The 21,385-nt window shown below is 41.9% G+C and overlaps 1 protein-coding gene across 1 annotated transcript in view; it reads right to left on the bottom strand.

The window, feature by feature from the left end:
• Positions 1-20,628: 20,628 nt before the first annotated feature.
• The window catches only part of ACTA1 (actin, alpha 1, skeletal muscle), a 13,642-nt gene continuing 12,885 nt past the window's right edge, over positions 20,629-21,385 (bottom strand). The window contains 1 exon segment of the mRNA XM_010013337.1: positions 20,629-20,772. Within this exon segment, the coding sequence (XP_010011639.1) occupies positions 20,629-20,772 (144 nt within the window).

Below are 21,385 nucleotides of genomic sequence, written 5' to 3'. Positions count from 1 at the left end.
CATGGGACTTGATTTTCCCAGCACTACCTGGTACAAATGCAGGAGACAGAGAGATACATCGTCACCAGCAAATGGGGTCACCCCCAAAGAGATCTTGAGGGATTACCCTGTTGTGAACTCTTTATCCAATTGCTGGTGCTCTGGGGGCATTCTGTCTGCATAATATTTGGTGCCTTATTATTTGCTGATGGGAGAGGAAACATGGGACTTGATTTTCCCAGCACTACCTGGTACAAATGCAGGAGACAGAGAGATACATCGTCACCAGCAAATGGGGTCACCCCCAAAGAGATCTTGAGGGATAGCAGAGAACCTGCAAGGCCTCCCCTCTGAAGGAATGGTCATTAAGGGAAGGAAAACAAGCAGCTGCCTGAAGAGAGGATGGGAAATTCAGATGACACTGGTGTGAACTAACCCAAGCGTGACTAATGAAATGACAGGTGATTTCCAGCACCACTTCACCTTTTGAGTCCACACATTTCTCTTTATCAGCTCATCCAAGCTGCAACTGCAGCCTTGTCCCTATCTGGGGAGGAATAAATAGGCTGTCACCCTCGTCAGGTTTTCCCTCCCTTAGCATGAAATCTGACATAGTGGCAATAAGACATGTATCATAAGGAGCAGCCTGAGAGCTGGGAGGAAGAAAATGAAACCCCGAAACAGCTACTGGAATAAAAGATTGCCATGAAGCCTCAGTATTCAAGGAACAAAGAAGAGTAGACCCCCTCTGCAAAGCCAGCACTAGACACATGCACGCAGACATGGAGCCCATACTTCATTTTTTATGGGTTTACTTACGTTGCCTTGGGACTTCTAAAGTGGGGCAGAAATCCTCTGCCAGATTCTCTGTAGAACACTGATCTTCTTACTTTTGTTGTTCCCTTTCACCTCGGCCTGCATCAGCGACCCTCTTGCATGATGCTATGAATTTCTTCACTCAAAGACACTGGAACAGGTTGCCCAGGGAAGTGCTGGAGTCAGGATCCCTGGAGGTATTTATAAGGCATACTTACGTTAGATATAAGAAAGAAGTTCTTTACTGTGAGGGTGCTGAGGCGCTGGCACAGGGTGCCCAGAGAAGTGGTGAATGCTCCATCCCTGGCAGTGTTCAGGGCCAGGGTGGACAGAGCGTTGAGCACCATGGTCTAGTGTGAGGTGACTGTGGCCTGTCTTAATATGAAAACAAGTAAGAATATTTAGGATAGATTTTCGCACATGGCTGTGAACCAATTGTGCCCCAGCACCCTCACAATAAAAACTTCTTCCTTATACCTAACCTGAACCTCCCCTGTTTCGGTTTAAACTCATTCCCCCTTGTCCTGTCACTACAGTCCGTGATGAAGAGTCCCTCTCCAGCATCCTTACAGGCCCCATGTCATTACTGAGTGTGTTTTGTGTAAAGATCCGAGCAAGCAACTTTTCATAAGTCTGTGTTCATAAAGAAAATCATTTAAAAGTCAAATGTATGAATGTTGTTCAAAACCAAATGGAAAATGTGTCGATGCAAATATTTGAACAAAGAATTCCTCTGCTTTTCTAAAAAGCAGGCAGCACATACAATGTCTCTGGCCAAGTGCATTCAAATAACAGCTCCAGTTTTGAATATTCATGGCTAGTCAGAACATGAAGAATCCTCACGTTGAAAAAGAAAGAGAGAGAGTTGACTTCAGAACAGTTCTGTAAGTTAAAAGAGCAAGATAATTCACCAGGGAGAAAATACATGCCTTGCTGAAACTATCACATTGCCAGAACTTCCACAGTTACAGTTTACTCTAGTATTAGTCTGATTTGGTATTTGCAATATCACTTCACAATTAATGGCCCTTTTCCTGGGTTCAGTTTTCCAAGCAAGCAAAATTTCCCTCTGTCCCTGCTCCCTTCTCTAGGGATCACTCCCTTAATTAAAACCAACTTTCAGTATCTTTCTAGTATAAGGATACTTATATGAGAGTATATAAAAGTATACATTTCTACTGCAAGTACCCTATACAGAGCATTTAAAGCTTTCTCTCTTTAGGGATTGCCTCCAGTTGAGTGCAGACTCACAGGGATTCTGGTTTTCACCACAAAATTATGAACAAGAATTTAATAACACTTTCTTCTCTATTTTCACAGCTTGCTTTATGACTGCCCTCCTTCAGAATCAACTCCTGTATCTCTGTGGTAGAGAGATACAGCAGAAATTTGTCAATATTTCATATGGAATTGAATAAAATAAAGATGGAGTTATGAGAAAATAATGTCTTTTTATTTAAAGACAAAACTGGGCAGGCACCTACTGCAGGAAGAACAATTATAGAAACAATATATACCCTGAAACTAGAATAGAGCCCATCACCTCATGGAGCCAAGGAAGCCTATATTGGATATGAAATAAGAAGATTGGGAGTGGAAGGCATTTAGAAAGAAACATCTTCTGTGAAAGTATGTGATTTAACTCAACCTCTTAAACTAAAAACCAGGTATCTACTTTAATGTTCTGACTTTCAGACTAGAAACATTCTTTGGGGGTTTTTCACTCTTTCATTAATCATTTTGTGTGTTATTAGGCATTGCGGATATTGTGAACATCTTGAAAATGTGCTTTAACTTATTCCAGGGATATAGAAGATAAAACTAATTTAGCCATTAAAAGTAGTAGTAGTAAATATAATAATAATAACAATAACAATAATAATAATAATAATTCTTCACTGTTGCTTTAGAGATTGAGTGTCAGGATTTTGACTGACTGACCCTTGAAATCTCCAGGTGGGATCTGTAAGGGAGGTAATGAAGGAAGGAAATCTGGAGCCAGCTTTACTCACAAGTCCTAGTCAAAAAGAGGTACCAAAGTCATTCGGATGGTGCACAGCACTCACCCCTGCGGGCCCATACACTTGCCAGCAGCACAAGAACAAGACGCGTCCCTTCTCACTAATCACCTCTGGGTTTGTGTGCTCTTTGAAGATCCTTGCCTTTATGAATTCTCTGCAAAGTGTGATGCACACCTGTGGAGGAGAGAACAAGGCAACACTAAGCATCCACGATCTGTTAGAGGGTATCTTGAATTACAAAATCCAAGATATTCATACACTGTGAGGAAACTCTGCTGAGCCCACTCAAGGTATTTAATGTCACGCTGCATTCACTGGCTTCTCACTATCCAACTTCTCTACTATTTCCCTGCTTCAATCTGTGATCAGGCAAATATCCCTGCATCAATAGGGAGCTACATCAACTGTATGTTACTCCATTAAAGCCAGTGAAGTTTCTTGCTTGCATGCTGTTAAGGGTCTGTCTACAGTCAGACTTTAAAGACAACTTTTGATTGACATTTTAACTCATGCTGCAGATAACAAACTGAAAAGCATTCTGAAAATCCAGCAGTAATGGGTTCAAACTTAAACAGGGGAGATTTAGGTTTCTTGGAAACCTATTTTATCCCAAATGGCAGATCTAGCTTTTAATTGAGGGAATTTATGGGGATGGTCAACACCGAGCCTCAAACATTAAGGCAGCTGTAAAGTAGGTCATTTTGATCTTAATCCCACAGTGGAAGGCAGATAAGTTGAGTTTTATGTGTCTGCACAAGATCTCAGGGTAAAAAGGGAGCAGTTGTTCATGGTAGAAAAGGTAAATGCAGTATAATTGCATTTTTATTTGCTATGGCATGCGTTTTGTACAGGTGACAAGTCCTTTAAGGCTCTAGAAGAGTCTGGTTCATAACAGGTATGATCTTTAAAGTCAGTGTTACTAACCTGATAAGAATGTTACACACATCTATCCTCCTTCATCACTGAGGTTACTTCACTTTGAGTTATAAAGCCTCATCTTGGTTGTAATCTGCATCTCCAGAAATTTCCTTCATCATCAACAGAGAGTACTCCACATTCCACAGTAGGCAACGTCCATGCCATTCATTTACTAAATTGAGCACCAAACTCATTCTACAGCCTAGGAACAAACAATGGAGGTTTGGTTTCCATGTGGGACTTGTCTTAATCAACCAGACAACATGAAGCAACCATTTACTTTAACGTTTATATCACCATTTATAACCTTTATAAACAGTATTTGAACCTACAACCCAGTGTAAGCTTGAATTTAGGGACACTGTTTCCCAGGCAGAGGATGCTCGGTCCACTCCTCTTAAGTAATTACAGTACAATTGTCATTCTAAAGTGTTTTCAGTTCTTTGAATCCAGTTTTCTGGGTATTTTGAAGCAATGGTCTCTTTTTCAAATGGTACCTTAAAGACAGCTTAGGTCTGCATGGAATATTCTATTTGTGTGCTGCTTAGGTTTCACCTTTGGTGAAAGTTAATAACAGAAAAGTGGATTAAACACTCCCAAAGAGTATTGATTGTTTCTATAATTCAAAATTCAATGCACAGACAGTAAGACATTTATCAAGTCAAGCTGAATTGTATTTGTTCATACTGCTTCACAGACGTATTGAATTCAGCAACAGTGATTTCAGGGTTTATAGTTAAATTTGTGTTAGAAAGCTGGGATAGGCATCACCATTAAAACAGACACTGAATCCCTGTCATTACTATATACAATATAAAATCTTACCTATACTTCATCACCATTGTCACTGCAGTAAATTATACTGGTGAAGGAAATGCAGTCATATGGTTTTATTGCTAGAAGGCTCCAAATACCTTTTTCAATTCATTTATTTAATAGCTGCATTTACAGCTAAAGGTGTCCATCAAGTGCATTTTTACTTGAAGCAATTTTTAAGGCAGCCAACAAGAATGTTCTAATTCTTTTGTCCCCATTTCTCAAAATACCAAAATGATGTTATGTGCCTTGTTGTCCCAGATTGTCTGTCACTAGATTGCAGGGCATCACAGATCATTTGATGGTAACCCAGAAATAAGGAACTACGTGCTATCCTTGATTGCAATACCCATGCTGCTGATACCGGCTGGGCCATAGTGCTGTGGTGGAACAGAGAGTTTGGGTTGGATTCACTCTGTAAGAAAACATGTAAAATATTTGCTGCACCTTTGATATTTGTAGAGCCCCAAGAGTGCTACATATCAACCATCAGCACTAAAGAGAAAGCAGATTTACGTGCACTGGCCCAGAAGTCTCTAGAATGGCTGGAACAGATTGGATTTCCTCAGGGTCTGACAACAGCTAAAGCCCATGTACAAGCACATCATTATGTATTATCTCTGCTCATAACAGTGTTCACTGTAGTTACCACTCTGTCTCACTGTTATAATTTTAAATTAGGCTAGAGCCTTTGCACTATTTCAAGTGTCTGTCTTCTGTATATCACAGTACAGCTTCCAACAACCCGCAGCTACTTAAATGCCACTATATAGTTTGTATATGATACATATATATATCATACATACAATCTTTTTAAAGCTCATCCTCCCCCATGATTCAATACCTCCCTTCCAGGCTGCCACGAGCCAAGCAGGCAGCTGTAGGAGCCTTCCTCCCTTCAGAACACTGCTTGGGCATTAAGATGAAACGCAAGATGCCACATTTCACGTTCAGAACAATGACCAGGTCTCATCGTGCTCACAGAGAATGTCAAAACCTCTGTGCTTCTTTGAAAACAAATTTGCTGCCTGTCCAAGAGGTGACAGCTAGTACGGATACTTGAGTCTACCTGTGACAGCTGCTAAACAGAAACAAGTGTCATCTGACTGGTCTTTGCCTGGGCTTCCTCAAAAGATCCTTACAGAAGCAGATATAATGATATTGCCAGTGATAGCTGATGCCTGGGCACTGCATGGAAATATCCATCTGCCCATGAAGAGAGTTATCCAGAGGTGTCAGTAATGAGAAAAGCCCTTATGCTTTCCTATATATGGCATCCATTTGAACATGAACAGGAAAAGGCTTTCCTGCCCGGTGAGGTCCTTTACAATGTTAAATAATTAAGTTTCTCCACTTTCACACTCCACAATTATATGTGGGTATCAGTTGCTTTACTGCACTGTGGCACTTGAACAGTGGCGAGCGTGTAGCTCCGAGGCAGGGTTGAGACACCGCTTGTCACTGGGCAGGAACTGAGCAAAGTTGGGCAATCTGACCCAAAGGGAAAGCCTGCTCAGGTAGGCACAGGTCCCTCATACAAATCACAGCTTCAGAAGAGCATGAAGCCTGGTGACCCAGCGTTTTTCCTAGCCAAAGATGACTGAGATTTCAAGCTGAGGTTTCCTCCAGACATAAGGGGACATAAGAAGTAGGATGAAGTCACAGGCTTTGAGAGAAAGCGTAATGCAGATATTTCCTATGACACAGAATCAGTCTGCTGCAGACACCTACGTCTCTGAGTCTGTGACACTTGGAGAGCTTGACCACAAGTTACGTGCTTTTAGGCTACTGACATGAATAAAACCTCCAGTGAAAGTGTCTTAAACATCCTGTGTTGTGCCAACAGGATCCCTACATTCCCCACCCTTCCCCAAAACACACACGTAAACAAGGATGAACAAACAGCCTCTCTTTTAGAGCAGATTAAGTCATTCCAAAATATTTTGCAATCAAATTACTAACCATGTGTTTAAAGATTTCAAAGGGCCCAGTTAATTATTCCCTGGCTGTGGCTGCATCTCCTGTTGTCCCTTCTCCCCTGAAGGAGTGAGATCTCCTTCCATTCAGCTGCAGAGCTTTAAGTGCTTCCATGGGGCTCTGGAGATCCCCTGCCCATCTGTTCAAAGCCTTTTTCTGCCTCTGGGCTCAAAGTGTAGTTGTTCTACTCTGATTTCCTCAAATGCTCATCCGAATGCTCAATTCCTGTGAGGAGGCTTCCTCAATGCAATGATGCTTCCTACGCCATCAGAGAAGCGATTGCAAGTCTGTTTGCTTCTACTCCATGTTTATGTAAAGGGGATATCACTTTTCTCACTGTGTAAGTACTGGCACAACAGTGAGGTGCTCACGTACCACAAGGGTCCAAGTGCTTGATTCTCTGTTATTATTAATGTGCCAAATGAGCAGTTTATCAGAGATGATCTTGTACTGGCAAAAGAATGGAAATTAGCTACCGCCTGTGGCTCTGAACTGAAACACGTACAGAGTGCACAGGAATGCATCATTCTTAAAGTGCCTCTCTATGGCTGTGATAGACAACAGGAAAGAGGATGTAAATGGGTATAAATGACTGTATCTAAAGCCACTGTTGCTTTGATCTGGTTGAAAAACCCAGTCTTTTAAAGATCATTCCCATATTAAGTGGCAGGTGTGTGTTTCTGCTGCTTAGTAGAAAAACCCCCAGCTGCTTTCTGTGAATTTAGCTTTGGGAGCCCGAGTGTTCCAGTTTCAATCTGCATTCTGGGGCAGGTAGCAGAGACCAATTAATCACGAAAGCTGCCTCAAATGGTCTCACCTTCTTTTGTCTTTGAACAGCACAATACAAGATAAAAATGGGTCATCAATGCATTAGCAAGAGGGCCTGATACCCCATCCTTGAAGAGATGTTATACTTGCAGCACAGGCATGAGATACAGAGAAAAGCAATCACTCAGTGCAAAAGCATCATCTGTGGGTGGGTATGGTTGGTTGGTTTGTTTGGTTTTACAGGCAGCCCTAAAATACCTTTTTATAGCAAGGATATCGATAGCTCTCAACTCTGGAAATCCTGGGTGAAATGAAGGAGCTGGAACACATCACCCTGAGGAATGGGTTGACTCACTGCTCACCAGAGATGCCCACTCTCAGCAGGAGCCATGAGGAATTAGGGGATATGGGCAATAAAGGTGGGGGGCAGATGCCTGTGACATAGGGTGTGCTTATAGGCAAGGAGCAACAGGCAGAGAAGAGAAGCCTGTTTAAGGAGAACAAAAAACACTAGCTTGAAAAATAGGTAATAAAAGAGGTAGAAATGGGAAGAAAGTTGTGGTAAGAGGTATAAAGCCTCATTACCCTGCGCTTGGTTTTCATGAAGAGAGTGAGGAGGGACTGTACATAACACAAAGGGGGAAGAGAGGCAAAGAAATGACAGTGCAAATCTCTGCCTCTGCGGAAATCAGCCAAATGCTACTGTCCAGCTCTAACAGCAGAAACGGGTTCCTTGGGATGGACAGAACAGGCAGAAGTAGCAGGATGGAGCCTGTGTTACATTTATTGTGGATATCAGGAAAACACAGAGCTAGAAGGCTCTACAAGCATGATTTGAATAATAAGAACAGCAGAGAAGAGTTGGCATGGAACGTTTAGCAAATGATACCTAAATTGCAGGCAGCCAGAAGCGTTTACCCGCAGCGAGCCTGCCTGACAGACCTCGTGCTGCCTCACTGAAGCAGCAGCAATAACAGAAAGGATGTTACAGGGATTGAATCCAGGGGTGTAATTACATGGCCTGGACAGAATAAGCAGCTGGGGTTAAACATGAATAGGGGAGCAATCACAACCATCAAACTTCAGTCAATGCAGTGTTGTGGTGGAAGAGAAATAGGAAAGAATGGGAATAAGTTAGAAGAGATCTCACGGTACAAGACACCAAGGGAGTAAAGGGTCTTGAATAATATAAGGTGTATTGTGCACCGGTCCCTGGAAAACACTTGGGAATGTGTGGAACTTGGGAATTGGCAAGAATCTCAAGAGAGGTGATGTTTTGTGCTTAACCAGGAATAAGCCAAACCCTCCTCCCCAAACACTTAGAAGGAAAAAAGTAGTAGAAATTAAGTTTTGAGCATACAAGGTTGAGAGTCTTAAACTTTAAAGCTGAAAGAGACTGATGAATTACCCTGACTTCGTATAGAATGCAATGCCAAAGAACCTCACCCAGGAGTTTCTGGCTGGACAACCACTTATCGAGGAAAAAGTCTCAATTTAAGTACTTCAACCAACTCACTATGTCCACAGGTTAATTGTTCTGATGGTTACTTACTCTCAGTGAATCTTAAATGTACCTTGAATTTGTCTGTCTCCAGTTTTCCAACTGTTTTCTGCTGCACCTTGGTTTAAATTCATCGCTCCCGAAATTCTTTCCCTGGAGGCACTATAGGTTTACTCTAAGTTCCCTTACCTTGGAGCAGTTCTTTAGTTTCTCGTTACTGAGCATGATTTTGAGACTCCAGATCATTTTGGGGATCTTTTTTCCATTCTTTCCAAATGTCTACTCTTTTTCCTCTGAAGCACATACACTGTGTGTCCACATAAACCACACACGATGTACTAGTCAGTGCCTCATCAGCACACAGTGACAAATCTTACTTACAACCAAAAACCAAAGCCATTGCAGGTAGCACTGCATCTTGCTATGGGCCAGAAAGTCAGGTCTGAATTCCAGAGCGTGACTCTTCAATCTGGCTTCTTGTGGTAGAGTTAACCCTGACTCAGTTTTTCCTGATACTTCACACTTAATCAGAAGAGAATCTGGGACAACCACACAGTTCTGGTTAGAGAAAGAAAAGACAAATGGACAACAGAAGGTTCAAGAGAGGATAACTGAGCTAATAAGCCTTAAACACCCTAAATGATAAGCAAAGGAAGGTTAAACACGCTGAGGAATAGAGAAGATGAACAGAAGACCTCGCTGATATACAAAAGACCTTCAGGGAATAGAAGGGATAAATTTCAGTAGACTAGCAATTTAATAGCAAGCAGGATTAATTAATTACGATCTGTATTAGTTAATGACGATGAAAAATACATTATTGCTGAGCTGTATTAGGAGGAAAACCAAAAGCAGCAGCAGACACCTTTATGCTTTTTAGTGCAGTCTTTTGCAGTCTCTGAGGTGTTTTTGTGGGTCTTGGTGTAACTATCAGAAAGCTTATTGAAGCAGATACATACTTCAAGCAAGAGGCTGATTTATATCAAACAGAAGTTATAATCTCCTTAAAGTAAGTGTTGGATTTGGAGATGTGAAGACAGTTTTAAATGAATCTAAGCTTAAAAGAAATAGTAGGAACTTACTTTTCTTTCTTCTTTGATTGTGAAATAAGCAACTGCGAACCCTTCAGTCACTGAAATTCAGCATATTGCTTATAAAATACATTATATTAATATTACATTAGATGCCTTATCAGAGTATCTTGCTGCATGAGTCCCCTTTTGACACAAATTCAGACTGCTGCCCACTTACATTTAGAGTGGAATTATTGTATTACACATACAACTAACAAAAATACAGGGCCCAAATAGCTTGGCCCCTACCTATCCTTCCCTCCTCAACTAACCTGTGGCTGTTTAACCCCCTGTACCTGGCCTGAACTAAATACAAACCTTCTGCCCCAGGATCACCAGTGGAGGCATATTCGAGTCCCTTAAAGCTCTTGCAAAGGAAGCAAACAGGAAAGAAAAAGTCATTTCTGCTACAATGCAGTTTCCAGCACTAGAAATGTCATTGTCATTGTCAGTGTGGCTTGAAATGCTTCATTTAAATCCATATTGAACTCAGGTTGGTGACAGTCCTCCCCTCCCCTCCTACAGTCACACTCAGCATCCCAAACTCCCCTAATTCCCCTCTTTGTAGATCTGTGCTGCTGGACAATTCCCACCTTATTGTCAAGCTAGAAAAGGTATTTTCACCTCAGCCTCCACTGTTGTAACAGCTGATAATGCAGCTTTTCCCCAGCATCTTCTGACAAAGGATCGTGTCAGTAGGAGACCCGATGCTCTCCTCAGGAAGTGGCACAGCTCGGTCGGCACCGATGTACAAATTAGCATCCTTTCTCCTGCCAAACATCAGAAGTCTTTGTATTACAGAGCTCCCACTTTTGAAGCTGCATCTGCATTGCCAAAGCAGGAAGCTCCGGGAACACAATCCATGGTCCCCTGCATTAAAGGGTCTGCCACAGTAGTGCACAAAAGAGGTTCTTTCCTGGAGACATCATCGTGGACAGGAAGAAATATCTAACAGTGACAGCACAGGATGCAAAGGTATTTCTTGGTCTCCCCTCTGGCCTAACTGAGAAGGTTCCCTCCAGGCTGCATCCGAGGCCACCCCTTTTCATCACAGGGTCAGTAACATTGACATCTATAGGTGGCCAGTAAACATGATGGCGTGGCTTCACACAGTAGTAACATGAAGGATGTGTGGACATGTAGCATCCCTCAGCTCAAGGGGACTGGAGCCAGCCTTCTGCTCTGCCATGCAAGGATCCCTGCCACAGGGAAGAGCTCTACTTAAAGCTGAGCGAGAGCTCACCTTCTAAGTTCTGCACAGCAAACTGAGCTGCAATCCTGCTGGCTTTGTACCTGGGATCTTTTTCTTACCAATATGGCAACAATAACACAACCACAGCTTAAGTTCAGTCTGACTAAACATAGTAATTAATATAACCACAATGCCATTGTGATTGATACATGGTCTATAATCAAGTAGACTCTAATTTGTAGGTAAGAAAGGCTGCTGCCAACCACTTCCTAATTTGAGTTTTGGCCAAGACAAATCCAAGTGCTTTGAATATAACCACAATCTAATTTTAGCTTATAAGAATTGCTTTCAAAGTGGATGTCTTGGACAGTGAAGTCAATAGAAAGCATTTAGCCACTAATTCTGTAGAGGTTTTGTTTTTCTTTTATCCCTGAGATTTCAGCAACAAAATATAAAGACAAATGCCTCTGTATTTGTGATACCAGCCCAGGAGACCAGGATGCTGACAATGAACTCCTGCCCAGCTTTTGGTGAAGCCTCTTGTTTCCTGCGCCTCAGGGAATGTCACAAATGTCTCTAGTACCCAGAACTGGCTTTAAAGGTGTTGTCGTGTGCTTCCTTTCTGAGTGGGGTACCATTTGAGATGCTTCACAACTTCAATACAAACTCACCTGCAAACCTTGACGCTGCTTTTCTCCGGGCACAGAATCTAACAAACAGCAGCAGTGCCTCATTGCCTTGTGCTACCTGTGCCATGATGCTTTGCCAGGGTAGAATACATAATGTCACCACGGAAGGAATTAGAAGGAAATCCCAGGGCTGCACTGCTCTGATAAATGAACTAATGAGGAAAATGTTCCTGAGATGAGCTATATGTGTTTAGCTCTATTTATAACAGAATTCCCCTGCACAGATACAGGTCACTGATAAAATAGGAGAAAAAGCTTTTCTCATAGATTTGATAATTCCTCCCAGTACTATTGCTTGGATCTGTTAGGACATTGTCAGGCTACACAGTCCATGCTGGATTTTGTCTTTCCTCGGTCAAAAGCTTTCTTTGAGGAGACTGTAAAGATTCAGCACAAGATTCAGCACTTTTTAATGGAAGCAGAAATTTGCCTCATTAGTTATGCCTGGTTTGTGTAAGTAAGTGTGACATCCACTGGCAGGCAGGGGAGAGGGAAACCTACCCAGCAAAGCAGCGCAATGAACTGCAGTGTCCCAGGGCTCTGCATTCAGATAACCTCTTATTCCAACAAACTTTACCAACATTATGCCCACCGTGAGCCTCAGAGTGATATTTGCCTAGTAAATACTTTGGAGAGAGAAAAGGGTATTAGCTAAAAGCAAAGCAACACAGTCAGAGGTGTTTACTCCTACTTCTCCAGTAATTCTCCTTCTTTCATAAACAGAACTGAAAGCAGAACTGGTTACATAAAGTTCTGTAGCAGCAGTAGTGGCTTAACAACTGTCTACCAGAAGCTGGTGTGGAAAAAGAGAGACACAGAGAAACAGTTGCATGGTTAAAACACAGAACTTACCAGTTGATCCGATGGCTGCTTTCAGATTTGCCCCTTTCTTGATTTCTGAGAGCAAGTGACCAAATCATCCTGCATTTGACATTGTCTGGAGATTTGCTGAGGGGTGTGTTATACCCCATCCCTGGCAGTGTTCAAGGGCAGGTTGGATGGGGCTTGAAGCAACCTGGTCTAGCAGAAGGGCTGAGGTAGATGACCTTTAAAGGTCCCTTCCAAACCATTCTATGAGTCTATAATCCAGATCATTATAGATGATGCTAAAGAAGATCAGCCCCGGTACTGACTCTCACGAAACACCACCAGTAAGTAGATGCTGGTCAGACTTTGAATCATGGACCACTGCCCTTCAACCAGTTTTTCCCTCACTTTGCAGTCCACCCATCCAGTTCACCTCTACTTAATGTGGCTACTAAGACAATATGCATGACTATACCAAAAGCCTTTCTCAAGTCAAAGTGAACATTTCTTTCCCTTCATCCATAAACCTTGCCCTTTCATCATTAAAGCCAATCAGGTTGGTCAAGCATGGATCCCTCCTCTTAGATCCATGCTGGCTGTTCCAGCACTTGTTCTTCATGTGCCAGTGAACAGTTTTCAGGAGGAACTGCTCCATAGTCTTCCTAAGGACTGAGGTGAGGCTGTCTGGCCTGTAGTTCCCTTCTTCCTTGCAGACCTTGAAGATGGTGGAGCCTTTCCTTTTTCCTGTCATATTATTTAATTCACTAGACTTTACTGTAAAAGGTTGTAAATCCTCAGATGAAGGACAGGATGTGAGTGTCCTGGTCCAAGACTACTGTATTTTGGACATAGAGAACTTCTGTTTCTCAGCAAACACTGACTTCTCCCTGCTGATGCTGCAGTTTGGTGAAACAGGAGGGCGATGCAGCAGTGTCCTGCCAGCGAAAGGGGCAGCAACTCCCCCTGCTTCTCTCCGTGCATTGCTCGGCTTTGTGTCAGCCCTGACGGTTGCCAGGACTATCCCAAATCAGTTCAACTCACTAACCCATCTGAAAACTAACTAGTCAGAACAAAGCAAGAGAGGCCTGTTGCCTTTTTTCAGGTTAATGAATCAGGTCATGAAAAAAACACCGCAGGCTGGGCAAAAGGAAAGAGAGGATAAAGAGATGAGGGGGAAGAAAAAGACCATGCCTTTCTGACGGCAGCTTGCGTGGCTGTGAAACTGCAACCCAAAATCATACACCTTTAGGATCCTCAAACAGTTCCCTAGAGCAAGGTTAGCCCAAGTAGCTATGGTTGTAAGCACAGAAAAATAATCATCTTTTTAATTGTTTAAGAAAGGTCAGATGAGGGAAATTTAAGCCATACTTTTCTAGCTACTGAAGCAGACAAATGATGCATCCAAGCTTCTAAAATGAAGCACAGGGCTGGATACAAGCTGGTTTCTCAAGCTGATGCACAGAATTCTGCCAGGAATGGCACTTAAATATTAACCAAAAGTCTGTATCAATCTTCCTACCGTGAGCATCCAGAGCAGAGACTGTGCTTCAGCTGACATCTATTTATCCTGCACAGAATTTGAAGTAAAACTTCAGCTGAGTAAGATCATGTGCAAGCTACCATCTGTGTTTATTCCATCAGGATTATCATGCTTGATTGTTTTACTTGGGGAAAGAAAAGTCAGATAGGGATTATGACTTTAAGGCTGCAGCACGTATAGACTTCAGGAGGTGATGTGTTTGTGTTTTAAACTGCATTTCTTGGCTTTGTTTTATGGGGCTTTTCATTGCTGAGACGGTCACCGCTGTTTCACAGACTCTGCAGGAAGGTCTCTCTGTTTGATGGGGTCTACATTGTATAAAAGAACTTTAATTGTGCTGTTCAGTTTTTTTTCCTAAATCGATCCCTACTCTTCATAAACTCCCTTTTCAGCCTTTGTACTTTCTTCCTTACAGGGTAACATGGGCTGTTGTCTAGGAAACACATCTTGTGTTCTCCCGAGCATCCCCGCCACCGCTAATGAAAGAAATCCCTTTGCATCTCTGGGTCACATCATGTTAATTCAGCAACTCTGTGTGAGAGCCAAGCAACTGATTTAGTGTGCGACCTGCAATGCAAAATGCTCTTTACAAGACTACCAGAGAGAAAGAGCAGCATAAGGAAACCTTCGTCGCAAGCCTGAGCAGCGGTGAGCCACACAGGGAATCACACATAGCAGGGAATCAAATCTTTTTATACTTACCATGGATAAAAGGAAAATACTCAGCAACTAGAATGGATGTAGGTAAAGGCCCAGAGTAGTGACAGTATCTGAAGACAAACTCCATATATCCTCACTTATTGCTATTTACAGTAAGTCTATATAAGAAATCAAAAGAGGATTGATGATATTTTGTTGTACAGTAAAACAATCTTACTAAAAAAAGTCCAAGTCTACACCTCAGCACTTATTTAATGCTTTTTCACTTTGCAGGTAAACAAAGTTCTACCCAGTTCATTCATCTTCTCCACCTTTGAGCAGAGGAGGACGTAGATTCATCCAATAACACATGTAAGACTAAGCAACAGCAGGAAGTAAGTGGACAGGATTGTCATCTGGAACTTGAGTGGCCAAGTTTAAGCTGGCTGAAGCCCATCTTCTATCTTATTCAATAAAATAAATAAAAGGTGAACTGATGCTTCCAAGGTCGAACTGCCAGGGAAGGGAAGGACAGTCCTTAAGGCATAAGGTCACCACCAGCTTTATGAGTAGTATTGTCAAATCACGGCATCCAGTTGGTCAAGTTGATCTTTCTGCTTGGGTGTTTTACAGACCTGGTTTAATTGGAGGCTGTGAAGTCCTGTAAGGACACAATTTCCTCCAGGCCAGATGGGAAATCAAGAAAGAAAACAAACCTGCAAAACTCACACCTGGATGAGGAACAGTTCTATAGAAAACTGCTCAGTGTCAGCATCAACTTCAGTGAGCCTATGTATGACTTCATGGCTAAGGTCATTTGCTAACAGCCCAGATGGAACACAACTGCTATTAAAAATCAATTAGATGTAAGAAAGGTGAACTGATGCCCACTCAAGGTATTCCCTAAAATACAGGCGGGCAGCCACAGAAGTATCCTGTTATTAATGAAACTGTGAGAACTGAGAGCCTGGTGGTATAGAGATGGTATCAAGACTTCAAGAACAGGTAGGACAGGAGGGTATGGAAACCTCCTGGTTAAATCCTTATTATTGTCAAAGGTATCCAAAGAAAAAATTGTTTTGTTGGGTATTTTTAATGAAAGCCCATATTGCTGTACCAAGACCACTCAGTTTGCTACATAGTCTTGGTAGCAATGAGTTGTGAGTGCAAATGCTTCACGATCCTTTATTGTAGGATGAGATTTGGGGTACTGCACCAAGGAGAAAGGGAGGCACAGGCTGGCCATTAGAATAGATGCTCTGTGAGAACTGCAAGGGGAATGATACCCATAGATTGTGTAAAGGGTAAAGATGGGGAGTGCTCATTCCACCCCACTGCCAGAAAGACAGCAGGTACCTGAATAATGTAGCAACAGAGAGCAGGAATAGATTTCAAATAACTCCCTTTTGTACAAATACATTATTTGTTGTCTGTACCTACTGACATCTGGGTGATTTTTTAATCATACATCACGCTTTTGGTCCTTTGCTCCAGGGAAAAGAAGCCTGCATTAAAATGATAATAAAAAAACCTCCATAAACCTGGTGATTTATGGTCTCAAACTGAGACGTGGAAATGATCCACTCCCCTCAGAATATGAAAGCTATTTGCCATTCAAACCCAGATCTGATTTTTGCAGAGGGCCTCTCACATTAATTGAAGGTCAGATCAATATCACTATTTGTAGAGTGTTTGGAATACATGCCAGGACATATTTCCATATTAAAATTCAACAAATTCATTCTTGCCCAAGGTTAACCTTAAACAGGAAAGAGATATTTCAACCTGTTCATCTCATATTAACTTGTCATGTTGCTGAGCATGGTGTCCACCTTTGCTAATTTAATTCATGTCAAAGCTTGCAGTTTCCATTGCTTGCTGTCACTCCATTATAATTCTTGTTTCTCTCTCAGGACTGCTGCTTCCCAAAATCTCCAGTGCCAGAGTCATACGTCATTTGGGTGGGTTTCACTATTCAAGGCTTTGCAAACCGGTCCCCTCCCAGGACGGGATGAAGACTCAGCCACGCTGTCACACTTACTGCGGTCAATGACTCCACACCTCTCCCATGATTTTCTAGCTGTGGACTTGCAACAGAGATCAAGATCTTCACCTAAAACTGATACAAGCAGAACAGACAATGAGTTACAGCAGTTGCTAATGGATGAATGGGGACTGAAATCTTGCCCTCACCTTGACACTCGCTGCAGTCGGACACATGTCTCTTCGCTGTCAGTGTCTGGGGAGGGAACAGGTTGCCTGGGCTGGAAGACAGCCTGGATGACCTCAGTGGTCTTTTATATTTCCATTAACAAGAAAAGAGCCCTGGGAATGGAATCAGAAATGTGAGCGCTGTCCACTATAAGCCTTTAAATGTGTCAAATGTATTTTCCACTTCTCCTGTGGACATGAATGCACGATCAGGAGACTCAGGTAATGAGATCTGCAGGCTTGGCTTCTTCTATAAAATGCTCCTTGGTATTTTATGTTATTAACCTTTGCAGTAGAAGTTCACCGGGTCCTTTTCCTTTTCCATTAAGAGCTTCCCAGATACAAAAAAGGGTCAGTTCATCCCAAGTGTCCCCAGTGATTTCCCCAGCTTTCTACAAAGGTGATTTGCTTTCAATATTATGCATTTTTCTCTCTTCCCTCCCTGTTGTGCATACATGAGGTAAAGCAGGTATCATTTGCTTTCTGAAACCCACCATCCCCGATTAAAATGACCAACAGTAATTTTGATCAAAGGTTGATGATTAGTTTGGGGATTTTCTGTTTCCTCTGCGTTACCTTGAAATTTGGAGCTACCCAAGTGCTCACGTGTTTTGTGTCCCCAAAATGCTGCTGCTTTTTAAAACAGATCGTCTTGTGTAAAAACCCAAATGTGCCTCTGACTCTAAACTCCCTAAGGATTCATGGAATGTCAGCAAAGCCCTAATACCGAGTTCACTTGCTGCCTAGTTCATAGTTCCAAAACGGATACAACATCTAACTTGGAAGCAAAGATGGAGGGAAAAGCCCCAAAACCTCCGAAATACTGCTTGTATTTTATGAGCAAACATCAAGATCTGTAACCTTACTGATGACGTTTCACCTCAGATCCAATGTCATTTAACAGGGAAGCACTGCTGACCATAATTAAGTGTCATTATCTCTAAACTACTGTTGTTGCACAGCAGTTTCATTTTATGCGTTCTTAATGCACAGGTATTTCTTTAAATACCTTTTGCAGTTAATGTATTGGCTTATATTGTGGTGGACTCTGCAATGCTGGGTTAACAGCTGGACCTGATGACCTTAAACGTGTTTTCCAACCTAAACTATTTTATGATTCCATGTGAAATGCAGGATTGAAAGGCAGCGTAACAGGGAACAGAAGTGTCAGAAAGCATTTGCAAGATGACATTCACATTTAAAAGCTAGATGGCAAATATTCAGTGGATTTAATATATTACATCCACAGAAGCAAGTGAAATGGTAACCAAGGAGTAGCTGGGAACACCAGGGGAGTGTTTGATCTTGGCTATGGGTATTCCCTACTCTCAGTTCCAACCCCATACAGAAAAGCAGAACTCACATTGTGCCTAAGGCAATTTCCTCTCAGATGCCAAACCACACAACCGGCTTACCAGTGTTACTTCTTTTTATCTGGATTTGCTCTTAGCACATCATTAATTCTATTTTCAAAATTCATGTGGATTTGAATAAGATTCCACATGCAGATTGTTGGGGAGGTATTCAGAGCATCGCCAGGCTCTTCCACACGGAAAAAGGAGTCAGCTGCAGGATGAGGATTGATGTTCAAGTCATTGAGAGCTCACATCTCAGCCCCAGCTGTGGCAGGAGCTAGAGATGCCAACCAAAGGCTGGAGAGAATTCTGCTGGGGAACATGAGGGAGGAGACCTGGGGAAGGGAGGGAAGCAGGCAAGCCCGAAGAGCTCTTTCAGCTATAGTCAAGTGCTGTAAACACGCACCTTCCTTGCCACTTGCATGAAAAATTCTTCTAAACATTTTCCATTTATTTTCCTGATTAACAAGCTGTAACTATATATTAAAAGTATGTATTTTAAAAAATAAACTGAAAACCTAAAGAATATCCTTCATTTTTAATATTGAGACAAGGACAAGAGATTATTAGCAAATGGCATAGAATTTTGCTTTAATACTGCAGGGGATTGCCAATGTAATTTGGTTCCAGGGATCTTGGAACCATCACATCTGCAAAAGGTCAATATTAGAATGTAAGTGATGTTGCTCAGGCAGGTCATAAGGCCAGTTAACAGTGCTATTCCTGTATGTTAGGTGATTTATTAGCAGCTTAAGCAGCAAACAAGCATATAGGCTGAGACCAAGATAATAAACTTGAAGTAGAATTTATTCAGAGGCTGAGAAATTTGCAGTGATTTACATTTGTTGGAGAAGACGTGGACCCAGCAATTTGGACTGACTGCTGCTCAAAAGGGGAATGAAGGCAAGATCCATTTCCTTCAATTATTGCATAGTGCTGACTACAACAGACCTTGGAAAAATCCTTCCCTTACATGTCTTTTATCATGAAGAAATCATTTGGATAAGGAAAAGAGATCACTCTGAGTTGGAAGTCGCAGTAGTAATATTTTTTTAAGGCATCCCCTAGATGCATTTTCATAAATCCATAAATCCAACTCTTATCTTCTCCCCATCTTTGGAAAGAGGATATTGTGTTTACTGGCAGGATCCCGACAGGTTTCATTTAAATCAGGAAATGCACATCAAGCCTGACATCACCTCATTTCAAAGCTAAGGGCATCCAGAATCATAAGGAACACAAGTGCCTGGTATCTGAAACAGAAACACCTTCAGAGCTGACTCTCATTTCCATACAGAACATTATGAAAATTTATCATCCAGGAAGATTATTTCTTATAATAGGCACTGAGAAACAATTCTGTTCTCATTTTGGAACTGTTTAGGTGGAAAACTCAGAGACAAGGAAACCTTTTGCACAACAAAATTAAAATATAAGCTCCTAATAATTATTTCAATAGTTAAACTAGTCACTATGAAATTAATGTAAGCCACAGCAGCCTTCCATGGACAGCTACACTTTTATTGATCCATTAAACCCAGAGTGTTTCAATAACATATTCCAAAGGTTATTATTTACTCTGTAATCATTAGCTTAGCTCAGCATAGCTCATACATAGCACAAGTAAATGAAACATCAGTTGACTGCTTAGGAAGAGAGATGAAGAAAGCAATAATACACCCAATAAATCACTTGTTACATACGTATTCAGAAGTACTGTAGCTTGTTGAAGCTCCTTAATGGTGGGGAGTGGTGGTCACAGAGAGACAAAGGTCTCCTGCCAAACAACTACAGGATACCAGGGAGACATCCACACAGGCTCTACTGAAAGAACTGGCACCCATGTGCACACTGGTGCCCACATAAATCCACTGTGTCCTTAGCAAAATAAACCCCCTTAGAAGAATCCTGTGTATATAAAAAGGATTAAATGCATATAAACAGCCTTCTCCAGGACCTAAATCTTGCATTATGTTTGAGTTTGAAGAATCACTTAAGGACATTCTTCAGACTTACCACTGATTGCAGAGACTAACACACAGCAGCAGCGTGTGTAACCTCCTGGATGGCAGTACAACACTGACAAACGTGGGGGAAAGGGAGGTCTATACAAATGTGCAGGATAACTACCATTATTAATCCTGGAAAACACCCACCACTGAAGTGTTAGTCTCATTTTAGCATCAAAAATCAGAAATAATTTGCTAATTCACATGACACCCATACAGTGTGGTTCTTTACCATGTGGAAGAAAGCCAAACCACCCTCAGAGGTGATGTGTAGAGAAACAGCACTACTTATCACTGACAGTACGTGATGAAAGGGTTCAAAAGCACTTGCAGTGGACAACAGAGGGACCAGCATCCTCATATTCATCTTTACTGATCCACATTTGCTGAAAAGTGGACAGGGATGCCAATATTGAACCCCCAATCCAGACCGGGTATTTCCGTTCGGGTGGTGCAATCATCTACAAGAGAAGTGCAATCTGTTGTAAACAGAGTGACAAGCAGATAACACAGTAAACATCTCTCTGGGTGAAATAAGTGGGTGAGAGTCTTTTCATCAGAGAAGCACAACTCCATGAAGCACAACAGTGAAGTAAAGCACCTAAGAGGTAGAATGGCTGCTGTACTTTGTCTTCCATCTCAAAATGATAGAGATACTATAACGTTACTATGAGCAGACAAACACAGCAGCCCATGAGATCTGTGCAGATAGCTCATAACACATCTACCAAAACTTATATATAAAAGCTTTGAAATATTAACCTAATTTGGTTGTAATTAAAGACCACAAGACAGTGGCCTGAGCATTTATTTTGTTTTTAAAGATACAGGAATTCTTTAATATAAAGGAAAACCCCCCCAAAAAACATGGAGACATGGCATCATGGATCTAACTGAGCACTAGCTATAGAGCTAGAAGACACCCTGCCAGTTTATTTCTTCCCTGAGACACTGAACTTTTAAAATACACTGGATATATCCCTGCTTCTGCATCCTCCTGTTTCTGTTCCTGCCACTCCCTGTCATGCCCATTCAGCATGCTGACTGCTGCCTGTTAAAAAGGGTCTCTTTCCC

Source organism: Nestor notabilis, unplaced genomic scaffold, assembly GCF_000696875.1.
Source record: "Nestor notabilis isolate BGI_N333 unplaced genomic scaffold, ASM69687v1 scaffold8424, whole genome shotgun sequence".
NCBI classification, from domain to species: domain Eukaryota; kingdom Metazoa; phylum Chordata; class Aves; order Psittaciformes; family Psittacidae; genus Nestor; species Nestor notabilis.
Note: the sequence above shows the minus strand (reverse complement) of the source record. Positions and strands in the feature narration are given on the sequence as shown.